Source organism: Rhizophagus irregularis, chromosome 18 (assembly GCF_026210795.1).
Source record: "Rhizophagus irregularis chromosome 18, complete sequence".
Classification (NCBI taxonomy): domain Eukaryota; kingdom Fungi; phylum Glomeromycota; class Glomeromycetes; order Glomerales; family Glomeraceae; genus Rhizophagus; species Rhizophagus irregularis.
Genome location: NC_089446.1, coordinates 4,004,656 through 4,019,850, shown reverse-complemented (window position 1 = coordinate 4,019,850; position 15,195 = coordinate 4,004,656). Strand labels below are relative to the sequence as shown.

The 15,195-nt window shown below is 29.6% G+C and overlaps 4 protein-coding genes across 4 annotated transcripts; 1 reads left to right on the top strand and 3 right to left on the bottom strand.

The window, feature by feature from the left end:
* Positions 1-1,647: 1,647 nt before the first annotated feature.
* Positions 1,648-3,519, top strand: OCT59_010486 (uncharacterized protein; the record flags this gene model as incomplete). The annotated part of the gene is made up of 1 exon (XM_066133044.1): positions 1,648-3,519. The coding sequence occupies one exon, from the start codon at positions 1,648-1,650 to the stop codon at positions 3,106-3,108; it is 1,461 nt and encodes a 486-aa protein (XP_066000630.1). The 3' UTR covers positions 3,109-3,519.
* On the bottom strand, positions 3,450-4,796 carry OCT59_010485 (uncharacterized protein). Its single transcript, XM_025316787.2, has 3 exons — positions 4,058-4,796; positions 3,929-3,989; positions 3,450-3,855 (listed from the first exon to the last, which is right to left on the bottom strand). The coding sequence occupies exons 1-3, from the start codon at positions 4,661-4,663 to the stop codon at positions 3,632-3,634; spliced, it is 891 nt and encodes a 296-aa protein (XP_025179757.2). The 5' UTR covers positions 4,664-4,796; the 3' UTR covers positions 3,450-3,631.
* A 1,909-nt stretch (positions 4,797-6,705) lies between these two features.
* OCT59_010484 (uncharacterized protein) lies at positions 6,706-7,684 on the bottom strand (the record flags this gene model as incomplete). The annotated part of the gene is made up of 3 exons (XM_025310697.1): positions 6,706-6,887; positions 6,972-7,032; positions 7,103-7,684. 3 exons carry the CDS (start codon positions 7,682-7,684, stop codon positions 6,706-6,708), a joined length of 825 nt encoding a protein of 274 aa, XP_025179758.1.
* A 3,822-nt stretch (positions 7,685-11,506) lies between these two features.
* Positions 11,507-12,325, bottom strand: OCT59_010483 (uncharacterized protein; the record flags this gene model as incomplete). Its single annotated transcript, XM_066133043.1, has 3 exons — positions 11,507-11,910; positions 12,002-12,136; positions 12,211-12,325. 3 exons carry the CDS (start codon positions 12,323-12,325, stop codon positions 11,507-11,509), a joined length of 654 nt encoding a protein of 217 aa, XP_066000629.1.
* Between the last annotated feature and the right edge of the window lie 2,870 nt (positions 12,326-15,195).

The following is a 15,195-nucleotide window of genomic DNA, read 5'->3' as shown; positions in this document are numbered from 1 at the left end:
ATACCATATTTAGGGATTTAGGGGGTATGATCACAGATGTCAATTAGTACGTACCAGGGAAAGAATTCATATGATAATCAATGAAGGGTCATCTGACTGTTCAAACAACATCTCGTACGTCACGCGCGTCATGAAATTTGTTCAGGCACTTGTACAGAGTTGACGAACTAAATAAATAAATAATGTTTTCAAATTTCAAGAGAGCGAGGTCCTAGAAGTATGGGGAATTTAAGCCAAGACCGCGTAATTACCTCAAAATTTTTTCACATAACCTACATAACCCTTGTTATTAAGATTGAAGTCACATTATCTTGTATCTAATGCTAAATCCTTTATTCATATTCCTTTCCTATAGACAGTAAATTTCTCCCATATAGACTATAAATAAAAATTTTGGGGACTAAAAATAATATTTTGTGATTTATTTTCGTTTCATTCTTGTCAAAGATAAATTGTAATTTTTAATGAATGTTTTCAAGATTTGCACAAGGCATGAGACAAAAATTATGAATATAAAGTCACAAAAACGTTATTATTTCAATGCAATCATGTAATCAACTTATGCAAGAAAAACGTGATCAACATCAGCATATAGATATAAATGCTATATAATCATATAATGACTATTTTTTATGTGTTCTAACCAATTAAAGAGGTGACACAAAAGTCTAATAGTAAATTAATTAAGATTTGAAGTATTTGAAGTGCAATTTTCGCGATGTTTCTTTACTGTTAGTCGTAATTTAATGCAATATGAATTGTTTCATTAAAATCAGGGTTCAAAATTTGAAGTAGTGGATTCGAATTTCATAAAGTGTTGGCTAGTATTACAGATCATACAATACCATTTTTGAAAAAAAAAGGATTCATAAAACATATTTTATACAATTTATTACTTAAATGAAGGTTTAAATATTTATATTCTTAAAAAGGAATCGACCCTATTACAATATAGCCTAGATTATGTTATACAATAATCTATGTTTCTAAATGTGAAAGAAAAAATGTGGAGTTCTAATCAGACTAAATTAAAACTTTTCTAAAAAGAATAATCATCGTCAAATTTTAAACAACGATGAAAGGGAGGGATAAAATCTCCGATTCAAAATTCGGAATTGGGAAAGACGGAGGTTAATGATTGGCTGAAATGCCATTGGCGTAGCGATTTTAGTGAACGCGCGCAGCTATTATTTGTAAATAACGTGTAGATCTTGTACAGTATCTATGCGCGTAGTATTAATCAAATTTACTCAACATTATTAATAAAAATTAACGTTGTTATGTAATAAATCAAAAGGAATATTTCGGAAAATTCTTCTATTATTATGCATAAAAAAAAAATGAATCTAGGAAGGTGTTCTATTTTTAATCGTAATTTCGAGAGAGAACTGTTTCGGTAAACTCCACCGCAACAATAGTACTTTTATGACGTTCATTATTTATGTAAAAAGATTTTCATACCCAAATTTGTAAAAACCAACAAAGTGGTATAAACTTATAAAATCTGTAAGCATTTAAAAAAAGACCCGTAGCAAAGCTAAATTCATTCATACATTGTTTCATCCTAAAATAAGTGATATCGCTTTTCTTCTCTTTTCTACAATTTTATATAAACTTTAAAAATATTATACTATAAAAATAAACAAGATGCCTTGTCAACTTATTTATGATTGCCTTAATAAAATATTTGAAAACTTGGAAGAAGATAAATTTACTTTGCATTCATGTTTATTAGTTAATCGCTTATGGCGTGAAGCTTCTGTTGGAATTTTATGGAGAAATATTTGGAATTTTAAATATAGTAATCGAGTGGATGTAATTTCACGAATTCTCAGTACTCTAGTCGCTTGTCTTCCCAATAGATCAAAAAATCTTTTATGTAAGAATGGAATCTTTATTGCGACACCAACTTGTAAACCTCCGTTGTACAATTATGCATCATATTGCAAAGTTCTTTCAATTCGTAAAATTGATCAAATGATTGAATATGTTCTAGAAAATCAACAGATTGCAAAATCTAAAAAATACTTATTATTGGAAGAAATATTAAAAATGTTTATGATGAATCAAATTATATCCTTAAAATCATTGGATTATTATTCAGGAGGATATCCGGAACGTGATTATTATATTTATTTTTCCAGTTTTTCCGGAACAAAAGAGTATTTAAAGAATCTTTCAGAATTGTATTGTAGTTCAGATATTTATTACAAATTTTTTTATGAAATATCTCAGATATGTCAAAAAATTCAAACTTTAACTATAAAATTTAAAGATGTCATCTCAGATGGATTGGAAAATCTAATTTCTTCTCAAAAAAAACTAAAACATTTAAAATTAATACAAGATCCTGATGGTGTATGTTGGACCGAAATTATACCTTCTTTAACAAAACATCCTATCGAATTAACAACATTATACCTATGTTCACATTTAGAAAATGTACCACTATCATTCATAGATAATTTTACAACCTTACAAGAACTCGTTTTATCATTTAAATCCGAAGAAGCATTTTTAAATAATTTCGATCAATTACAATACGTTACGTTTCCAAGATTAAAGGTTTTAAAATTCTTAGATGAATGTCCAAGAGTTGAAATTTTAATTAAATTTTTAGAAATCAACGGAAAGAATTTAGAAGAATTATATGTGGAGAATAATGATAATTTGTTAAATTTAAATATAGCTAAATTGTGTATAAATCTAAAATCATTATATACAATATTTAAGGATGATGAAGTTGAAACTTTAAAAGTAATTTTAAGTAATTGTCAATATTTAGAAAGCATTGGAGTTTGGTGTGATGGTGAATATTTAAATGAAAAGGATTTTTTGGAAATTTTGGTAAAATATTCATCAAAAAATTTTAATGAACTAAGAATATGTTACGTTTATGATGGACCATCAGAAATATTTCCAGAGGAACTGGAGGAATTTTTTATAAATTGGAAAAATCGCATACCAAGAAAATCCCTTTCTTTCATTCTTAAGGGATATTGCGTAAAAAGTTTTGAGAATAAAAAAGAAAATATGAAAGTAATTGAAAAATATAAAAAATTGGGTATTATAAAGAAATTTGAAATCGAAAATTTTAGTGAAGAATAAAATAGTGGCCAGTTGATTGTGATCGATTCTTAGTATTTATCGTTGATCAGCTTCAAAATCACGGCTTAGATGGCTCAGCTCCTGTCCGGATCAAAAGTCTCAAGTATGCGAATATGGGATAGAATATCATTAATATAGAAATTCTTAAAATCTTAAGAATTTTTTATTTAGTCAAATAGAAGATGATTTAAAGAAATTAATATATACAAATATATACAAATAATGATAACAATTCATTAAATGCATCTATAGCAAAATTTTGTAAATTTGATTTAAGATTTCTATATATATTTGAATAATGGAAATTTAAATTACAAGCAGAAAAAAAAAATATTTTTTTTAAATTATTACAATTATATTATAATTAAATTGTCCTTTCATCTAGAAGATATGAATTACATCAATATAATTAAATAATTATAGTCCTTTCTCAAGTTTTAATTTCTAAATATTTAAAATGTCTATAAATGTGATTGACGAGCGTATTGAATGATATAGAGATTTGTTGTGGAAGTAATAATCACTACGATGAAGGAAGTGTGATATAATTATCAAACTCGTCTTCAAATCCATTGAAGAAATCGTCCACTTCGGGAACAGAACTTGACTGAAGCGGGAGATTAATAATTTGCATGTTTTGCATGTTTGCGGAAGTGCCAGCATTTCCGACATCAACGGAATTATCCATATTAACCTGAGGTAGTAATAAATTCGAATCATCATTGGCGATATTATAATCACTAGGACCTAATTTTAAAATCAAGTAAATAATTAAATTTAAATAATCTTTAATTTGAAAATTAAGAGAGGCTATACATACCAATATATAGCTTTTTCATGGCTTTGGTTGTATGCGATTTAATCAAATCAAAACTAATTTCCTAAAAATAAAATTTTGATTTTAATAATTTTAATATATAATTCGAAATAACGAAATTTTGTTACTTACACCATTAACCTTAATCGGTTGTCCAGAACTTGCACTGTATAATATCCATCCTTGGCCATTTAATTCTTCACTAAACAAATTAAGAATATTGTTGTATATTTCTTCTGGTGTGGCTTTAAAAATTTTGATATTTTCTTTAATAAGATTTTTATTTTTCAAATTAAGCCATAAGCTCGTCCCTTTTTTTGGGATCCTATTTGATAATGCTTTATCAAAGCATATTAAATGTTTTATAGTTACTCTATCAGTTCTAGGTCTACCGGCATTACGACTAATATTTCTTGCGTGTGGAAGCGGTGTTATTTGTGTGGTAATGGTAGAACTTGGAACAGCAATTGAAGTAATTTGAGTATTATCATGATTCCAACGATGATGGAAACCTAATGGATGACCACAATAAGTACACTTATATAAAGTTTCTTCTTTATAACGTTGACAATCGCAATCATCTTCGTTGCATCGTCCGTACGGATGTTCATTTATATTTACAGATGGAAATTCATGAAATCCGATGCTATGGTTACAGAAAACACATTCATCCTTTTCGTTTTCTTTTGCTCGATAGCGTAGACAGGGACATCCCCGTTTTTTACATTTATTATCCATTATACTAAAAGTAAATATAAAATATGAAATACTTAAATAAAATGCGTTTATGTAATTTTATTTAGTTTTTTGTTTTGTCAACTAAAATTCAAAAGGAGTGATAACGGGAACTGAGGAGTAAATTTATAAAAACTGTCGTACTACATAGGTTCGTCATCTGGGGTTTAATGGTTGATTAGGTGTTACAACTACAGGTAACAAATAGTTAATATGAGTTAATTGAAACCATTATTATATTTGTTAATAACGGCACAAAATTATAAAAAACGAACTTCGATTATCGAAACTTTCAATGTCATTCGCTTACAAAATTCGGTTAAATGAACCGAGCCATTCGTTTTATTAAATTTTGAAAGCAACATCAAAAATGAAATTAATCTTAAGAAATACTGAAAACTGAAACCACGACAATTTCAATCGAATTTGTCATCGTTGGCCTATTGGCCATTGAAAATAAATAATAAATGTCATAGACTAATATAATGGTTCGAATTTTTTAATCATTCGCTTTAGAGGTATATTAAAATTTCTTCTACTTGTTGAGGAAAAAAATTCTCCAACTGATTTATTAGATTTATTTATGTATTTTTTTTGATAATAAGATGACAAGTTTTATGCATGTATTTTTAACCCCCAGACTTTGTCTGATCACCATCTGGGATTAAACTCTTCAAATCTGTGTTTTTATCCCAGATTTGATTTTTTCTCAGATTTATATTTAGACATTTAATTAACATACATTATGTCATTTTGCATGTTATCGTATCAAATATCACCTTCTTTGATTCTGTACGACATCCTTTCATGATCCTTCTATATATAACTCAATATATGGGGGCAAGAAAGTAACACGAAGGGGTGCATGTCCTTAAAAGTATACATAATAATCTGTTACGTATATCACATGATCAGATTAACTTTCTGTATGATCTTACCATTCGCCAAATTGGCATTTATTTTGAATAGAATATTTTAATTATTAACATTAAAAATTCAGTAATATATTTTGTACGGAGTAAGAACATTTAAAGATGGCTCATATTTAAGCAAAAACTATTCAGGATTTGCCCGTCCATATAAAATGATAAAGTGTAAGTTACAGCGTGATAAGAAGTAAAACGGTGCCCATAAACCAAAATATTGGATAATCTTAGTATATATTTAGATAAATTTTATAGATGCAGATTTTAAATTTGCAAAAGATAATTGTACAACTTAGCTCTTTCTAGAATTCTCTTTAGCCTATATTGCAGTAAATATATATTGCGAATTAATTTCTTCCGGAAGATTTACAGCATATAATTAATAAAGTATTTCATTTACCAAAAAAAAAAAATACCATTGCTGGTACATCAACACCAGATATAATGATTTTCCCGATTCAAGCATTTCCGTTCTCTTTTATCTAAGATTTATGCGAGAAATCGCAATGCATCAATGCATCTTTGGGATGACATGAATGATATTGTGAAACGCGAGATTTAATTAAATATTAGTATAAATCTTGTAAAACAAGATGAATAAATTTTATCACTTTTTAACAATATAAGATATAGAACGAGTAATTGTTCTTTATGTCGTGAAATCTCGCGTGACAATAATTATTTTCAATCTAATTACTAAAGTATTAAAGTACGGATTATACAAAAATTTAACATCATCTCCAAAAAGCACTTTCGCTGATTTTTATCACCTTTAGTCGCACCTTATTTTTTATAAATCGTATACACGAAAGAATGTTGAATTAAAAATACAAAAGGTCAGCTAATAAATAGGATTAATGGTACTTGTCTAACTTGTCGTTAGACTCCTCTCACGGCTCCACACGTTTTATAGGCAATAAAAATACTTAAAAATAAATAAATAAATAAATAAATAAAAATAAAAAAAATATGTTATTGTCCTTATTAAAATAAAAACCTTAAATCTATAATTTATTATTACGTTATAATTCATCCGCTCATAACATAAATTTCGGAGTAAACAATTAAATTAAGAAGTGGCTTAAAAATATTAATTATTAAATACGGTAATATTTAATATTAAAAATAAGTGCCGTTAAAGAAAGTATAAGTATTCTCAAAACTGTTATTATTTAATAATTGGGGCGGCAAATTCTCAATTATTTCAAGGTATTCTTCACTAGATGTACCACCATTAACAAGATTATCCGTATTACTCGAAGATGAAAAATTCAAATTTATTGATGAATTGATATCAGGACCTAAAAAAAAAGTAATTTTAATTTAATATAAGAAAATAAAAAAAAGAAATTATATATATATTAATTCATATATACTTTACATACCAATATATAATCTTCGATTTGCTTTAGTTATACTTGATTTAATCAAATCAAAACTGAGTTCCTAAAAAGAGAAATTTTCAAACTTAATAAATGAATAAAAATTTAATTTGAAAAATAATTTTGTTACTCACATCATTAATTTCGATTGGTTTTCCTCCTTTTGGACTATATAATTTCAATTTCACTCTTTGATCGTTTATTCCATATAAATTACGGACTTTGTCTAATATATTATCAGCTTTAGAAATTGAAACATTTTCTTTGATATGTCCTTTATTCATCATAATATTCCATAAATCTGTTCCTTTTTTTGGAATCTTATTTGATGATTCTTTATCAAGAAATACTAAATGATTTATTGTTACACTATCAGATACAGGTCTGCCAACATTACGAAAATTTCTTGTATTTGATGAAGTTGGTGGTATGAGTATGGAAGAACTTGATGTTGTAATTGAAGTAGTTGGCCAACTACGATGGTAACCTTGATAGTGACCACAATAGACACACTTATCAGGAGTACCTTCTTTGTAAATTTGGCAATAACGACATTCTTGGCATTGTCCGTACGGATGTTCCTCAATATTTATATTTGAGAATGGAATTTCATGAAATCCAATACTGTGACTGCAGAATAAACATACATCTTTCCCAGCTTGTGCTTTATAACGTTGACACTCGCATATACCATATCTACATTTACTATCTCCCATTGTAAGTAAAACCACCGGTTCTAAATCAACAAAAATATATATTGTTTAAATAAAAAAATTCGGTCGATGAAATATGTGGAGTAAAATATAGAATCAGACAGGGAAATGGATAGTTGCATTCAATGAAGGTAACAATAATGAATTAGAAAGATTACGTTTTTTTAATCAACGGAGGTATTTATAAGAAACTGCCAAGTAAATGTTAATTAGGTGTTACTGAGTACATGTAACCATCGCTTACATTATTATTATTCGCCCGCGGCCGAACCAATTTTTTGATACATTTTTATAAAAATGTAAATTTTATAAAAGTGAAGTTATAGATTTCCGGTTTAAAAGTACTTAGGTTGTTAACAGTATTAGAGATTAATTTTTTATAAAAGAAAAAATTTCTGAAAATGGAATATATATAATTCATGAACGCATTCATGCGGCTGAATTCATAGTGTTACAGCATATATTATTTGCATCTGACCTGAGTTTTATTTCATCTTAATATTTAAAAGACACATCGACACGCATAGTATCACTTTATTTGCAGATTATCAGGGGTGGTAACCTTTTTTGATATAAAGCACGCGAAAAATTAAGAATATGTTGTTTTATCATCCTGCCTGCTAAACAACTTAGGTGTTCGACTCGAATTGATCCAAAAGATGCACTTTTAAGCCAAATATCTTATTTGGGAGACGCTTATAAAAAGAAATATGATTATAGTCAGAACCCGAAACCCGATATAACGAACTCTCCGATTCACTGAAAAAAAATCGCTATATCGAAATTTTTATGTTTAATATAACGATTTTTATATGTTCATATATAAAATAAATCTTAATAAAAAAATCGCTTTATCGTGACACACTGCTGCTCTGGGGTTATTCGTCAACATATTATATTTACATAAGGATTATATATCTAATTTTTAAATTTATCAACGATTCATTTTATTGCAAGATCTCTCTTATACTTCGACATCATATGACATCATATCTAATTGATAGCAAACATCAATATAGCTTTTTTTTTCGATACACGGTTACATGTCACACCCCACACCAAACTTATAACACAAATACATAAAGTTAATAAAAAGAGCTCAACGTGGGCGAAATCTATAGAAAAATGACAAGTCCACTCCTTGATAGTTTATAAAGTAAATCAGCATGTATAAGTGGATAGAGAAAAGATCATGAGCAGATGAAAGAAAATGGAAAAATAAATTTTATAATTATAATATCTAAGATATGATTTAATATATCAAAAGTGGATATTCAGTTGTAAAATATTTCTTTAATGTGAGATTATTTTTATCCCTATGTTTTCGGTTCAACTTTCCCGCAAAATTTACGGGTATGTAACTTATTATACAGTATACTTATTATATTCGAAGTATTTTTGCATACGAACGAAATTTTATTCACTATGGGTCTTTATATTTAGGAAAAGCAAAATGCCAGAAATTAAGCTTAATTGTCTTGCTGTTCCTAGCGATTCGGTTGGGAATCACACAACAGCATGTTGTTACAATCAAAATTAACAACGAAGAATTTGTCCATTTTCTCGGATCGCAAATTAAAAAGAACATAAACCCCGATTCGATGATATTCCAATTATTGGATTTGAAATCCGTGGGATTGAATTAAATTCAGATAAAGTGATAGCATCGGTTAATGCTGAAGGAGTACTGCAAAGCGTAGACAGGACGGGCGTTGATTCCGATGTATGATATATTGATCATTTCCCCAAGCAACCTACTAAAAAAGATATTTATATTATAATATATTTAAATATTCAAACACTTCAATAGTAAGCAGTGTTTTCTCTGTGTCATTTTTTTATGTATTAGTTGTCGCTTCGGGCAACGTTTTTTATTTCATAAATAAAAGTATTATCTAATCGAGAAACGGATCACATGCAATGATGCAATGCCTGTGCGACATAAAAACATATATTAACGCTTTTTCCGCTTTTTCAGAAGTAAAATTTTATCCTTCCGGAACGTAACACTATTTTTTATCCGAGCTAAAACACGTATAAATATTCGCTATGTCTGAAACTAATACACCTGCCTCCACTGGACGAAGTTAAAAAATATGATACAGCTTAGACTTATCTCTTTTTTTGCAGGAACAGGACTTAAGGCTTAGCGAAGAAGCTCTCAAAATTTTAGAAAATGAAGAGGTTAATGGCCGGAACTTTCTCAAGACCACAAGCAAAGATTTCGAGAATATGGTATGAAGGGAGGACTTGCGACAAGGCTTGCGGACTTCGCTAAGCGGCTAAGGAGTGTAAGGAGAAAAAGAAGCGCTCATTCTCCACATACAAGACCCAGAATGACTTGAAAGAGGTGCTAGCGAAGCATGGTGTTGATGGTAATGGGATAGGCACAATCCGTCAATTTTCACCAAGTAGGTCTGTCTTATTAACCATGAATTAGTATGTGAGAGTGTTTGCTAACTCTTCATTCCATTCTAAGCAACCTATCCACTCAAAGATGATGATGAGGAATTGCTACAATGTGTAAAGCGCCGGTTGGGGAATATGGGAACCGTACTTGCTGATAGCAACGAAGCTATGCGGTGTGAATATATTTCGGCCATTCTTCACGCTTCGCTCTATATCGTCACAAAAAAGAACTTACCTTGGTCCCCCAGTTCGAAGAAAACACCGGACGTGTAGATTTCGCAATCAGGGCCCTCGAGGAATTAATTTGTATCACGGAAGGAAAGTTGTTCAACGTGGTCATGGGTTTCGCTTCCAATGTGAAAGTGCATTACAGGTGAATAAAAATAAGAGAAAGCGTAAGTCGGGCGAAGCACTTGGGATGACTACGACTATATTTATGGGATCGTTAGGAATGGTATTTTATCTTATTTGCATCGGATGGTATTTCATGCACGAGTAAAAATCCGCTCAATATCCGATTCAGCGAGTCTGCTTTGAAAGAAGGTTCGGAGGAAGAAAAGGAGTTGCATAAAAATGTGAAGCGGGTGATGGAGGTTATTGTTGGATTATTGAAGGATAGGGTGGATGTTGAGAGAGAACCGGTAATGAAAAAACAACGGGTTCAGGGTATTTCGAAAAACAGGAGTAATCGTGTACAATAGCATAGACGTCATGTCCCGGATTTGTATTTTTCTGTAGGATAGAGCACTAGCATAGAAACTTCGTCATGTACTACGGGCAAAGTCCTGAATCTTTTATTTCTGTATTAATAAAAATTTTCTTGACAAAACATGTGGACACATGATTTTATTTTTCTTAGAAAATGGCTTTAATGCGATTTTATTATTTAAACATAAAAAAGCATTAAATAAAGTTTTTTGTCCATATCGGGCTTTTATCGGAAAATAAAAATGTAAGGTTTTTTAGTGAAAACAAGCTAATTTATTTTTTAATATTGTTATTTAGTACAATAAAATCGCAAAGCACATCTCACATATACTGTATACAATAATGTTCAGCAAAAAAAAAATCCAAGACACGTAAAAAAACAAGGCATAAGATCACGTGATAATGGTAATAACCAACCGAGAATATAGTTTTAATAACCTGAAGATCATACAGATCAGAAAGATCAATGGCAAAACATGTATTTTTTACAGTGAAACGCCCATATCACTTTTGCTTTTTCTCTGCCAACCTTTTTTTCTTTACCAACCTTTTTTCCCTATTTTTCTCCGCCAACTTTTCCTTTTCCAACTTCTCCTTTGCCCTCTTTTCCTTTACGCGACGTTTAAGTTCCACTCTACACCGGTGTCCTCCATAATGGCACGCACCTTTTCTGGGTGGTAGAGGTAGTTCGCGAGACCCTCCATGTTATTAATTCTTAAGATATCCAGTGTCTTTTGTCATTTCGCACCATGCAAATAAAATACCACGATCATCTAAAAACAGAACAGTCATTCCATATTGGTCTACAAACAGTGGGTGAATATTGGTGATATCATATGTTTTCTTGAAGTATTCTTTATTTTCTTGATCAATTAGCCACTCATCTGTAGATTTATGGAATTCATGAAACTCACGATCATTCTTTAATGCATCAACCAATTCTGAATAGCTTTGCAATGTTTGCATGGTTCCTTTATTTCTCTTTTGTATGCTGATATTGTTCGAGACTTGATTTGGAGATCTGGTCTCCACTGGCATAAAGAGGTCCAGGCATTCATCTCCGAGCAGCTCCCGAACTCCCAATGCTCTATTTTCGGAATCACATTTCCATACTAATCCGAGGAAGAAGATAATGGTCGTTCATCTGCCGGAGTGCACATAAATCTTCCCTGTCTTCCAAACTGCAAGTTGTAATTTATGCACCAAATGCAGGGCTTATAATCCTTCCCTGGTTTGATTTCCAGGAAACGTTGACTGTTGTTGGTTGCCTGTCGCGATTGTGTTCTATTATAGTTATCCATTGACAGATTTGGTCTTGGTGCTGATAAGTAATTTCACCTGTCTCCCAGATCTAGAGTGAGAATTACTTAAGAATTTTTTTTTCCTGTTTCTTATAAACAGCTAAAAATTACCTCGTCTAGTGTCCATTCCGTTAGTGGAGGAGTCCATTGGTTTGGCATGAAGATTTACGTTATCGAAAATAGAGCTAGTAGAGCCAAAGTTAACGTTATCCATTTTTACATCCATTTTTACGTTATTAATAAATATAATAAATATCAATAAAATTTAAAAATTTAATATAATGAGTAATATGATTTATAATAAAAATGATTTATGTAATTACGTGTCAAATTGTTTTGCCATCCCACCCCACAATTATTCCTTAATTCCGAAACGATCGGTATAAAAATTTTCAAAATTTCGAGTTTCCAAAATTTTTCGGCACCCAATCCCATTAATATGGGCGGCAAGTATAGCTCTGGCCAAAATTTAGGAATATGGCTAACAAATTTGTAGTACTGCTTATTCTTTCATTTGAAAGTGTAAATGACTAACTTAATTTTGAATCATTTGGTTAGAAATTAAGCCCTTAACTTTGCGGTTTGGATTCGTTTAATGTATTTTAAGCCATTGATTATAATGATTACTTGGATTTTTCTGTTCTTCTTTTTTACCATTCTTATGTTTCGAAATTTTGCCCCCGCCCAGGTTTTGATCATATTCTCCTTCACATCATAAATTTTGTCTTGCAAAAAAACCTCTGACGTACAATAAAGAGAAAATCCACGGTCATCTATAACATTAAAAATTAGTAAAAATTCCAGAATCGTGTAAAAAACGAGGGCAAATACCCTTTAATACGCATCTTAGTAATACACAAATACGTAGGTCTCTGTATTGATCCATCACACGCGACTCTAAGTGACCTAGCATACGTCCATCAAAAACAACTACGTGCAGACTAATTCCCATGAATATACTATCTTTGCGAATTATAAGTAGTTCAACATTTTATAGAACAAGAATCTACTTGAAGTATGAAGTTATTGATCAAATTCACGAGTTAGTTGTCTGAATTATTTAATGATATTATCAGCTGTCTAATGATATTCAAAGGCTACAATTATTGTATTTTTATTTTTCTATTAAATTTTACCGCCGTTATCTCCCATTTGAAATTAGCATATGGAAATTTTTGTTCCTAGTCAATCGTATAACTATCTTTTTGGGTACTAAAGCATAAAAAGTTAAAGAAAAACGTATCATGCATGCATCAATCGGGCTATGCTCGCAATTTTTGTAATTTAAAGTTATTTATTAATTTGGTTAATCACATTTCCGCAACGATACTTAATAGGGTAAATTAATGGTCAAGACTATATTTCAGCAATTAGATGTTTTGGACCACTACAAAAAGAGCTTGGTTAGTGATTCCTTGTTATATAAATAATTTCTTATTTTCTTTCTTACACGTTATCTGCAGCTTTGCAGTTATTGAATGCTTTTGACGCAGTATAACGAAAACGACCACATCCATAACCTTTACAGTCAATAATCTTGACACTAAAATCGGGACAGTCCTAGTCTCCCAGATCAAAATCTCAAAAGTCATAATTCTGACAGTCAAATCCTGAAGTTTTTTTTTTTAAAAAAAAAAAATTTAATTTCTTAAATTAAGCGTATTATATTTTAAAAAATGATGCGAGTCTTAAAAGTTTTACAATTCCAATTAATGTATTTTTGTATTGTATTTTTTTTTTAAAGTATGCATAGTCAGAAAATCGATTTTTTTAAAACAGGAAAGTTTGTGAGCTTGTGATATCACAAAAAGAATAGAAACAAGTAGATGTTCAAGCTGATGTATTCTTCGTGATGAGAGCTTGATTAATAAAGAAGATTATTGATAATCGGGAGATCGTGGAATAGCATCCTTATAATTTTGATTATGAGATTGAGGCTTTTAATTAATTTGCCCAAAGGAAAGATAAATGGAAATTTATGAATAATTTGTAATATATTTTTATTAAATTTCTAAATCATTTGCTTTAATAATTGTATTAAACTTATTTATTTTATTTCAATTTAAAGGGATTATACATATTACAAATAATCCAAATTTCGGGATTTTAACATACACTTTTCAATGGTGGTATAGGTCTAACTTCATATGTCGTATAATTATAACACTGTGCAGCAGCGATTTCGAGGGTTTTTAGTTACCGTGATTTATTTGTGATCTTAGTGTGCTGGAAATATAGCCGAATTTATCTAGCTAGTAGCTTATTTTTAGATGTAATTATTTTATTACTCCTTATAATAATCGCTTATGATTTATGCGGGAGGTATAGGCATTTCGCATATTGTATATTGTATGTTGTATATCGGAATATCGCATATTGTATATCACGACTTTCTGAAAATCATGTGACTGAATTTATCAAATGCTATAGCTGGAAATTATGACTTAACTCCGGCTGAATTAATTTAAATTCAAAATACAAATTCAAATTTAAATATTAATTCAGCTGTGAAAAAACAATTACTGTTGGTTACTCCAATTATAATAGTAACTCATGCAATCTTGATAATTGTGAACGATTATCAGAATTACCGTTATAATAAACGGGTATCGCGTAATTTTTCTGTATTACAATCATAAATATATACAGTAGTTATTTTAAAAATTTAAAAATATATATATATATATATACAATACTAATTTATTTTATAGTGACTAATACCATTAATTGATTACATAAATTGTTGACTAATCTATATTTGATGTGTACGGGAAAGTAACCTGAAAAAGCTTTTAAAAAAGCCACTCCCCCACCTTAAAAATTTTTTTCAACAACTTTTTTTTTTTTTACTAGAAAATGATAATATATATAATTTAATTTCTTATTTAACTAATGAGATAAAAGAATATTTACAAAATTTTGAAAAAAAAAGAAAATAAGGGATGTTTCTTAAACTAACATAAAATCATGATTTTTTACATTAACCCTAAATTCAGAAAGATGAATTACTTTATCTTCTAATTTAATAATTCCGAAATTTTTTAAAATAATTAACAATAAAATTCCACAAATTATTAAAATATAAAAATTTAATAA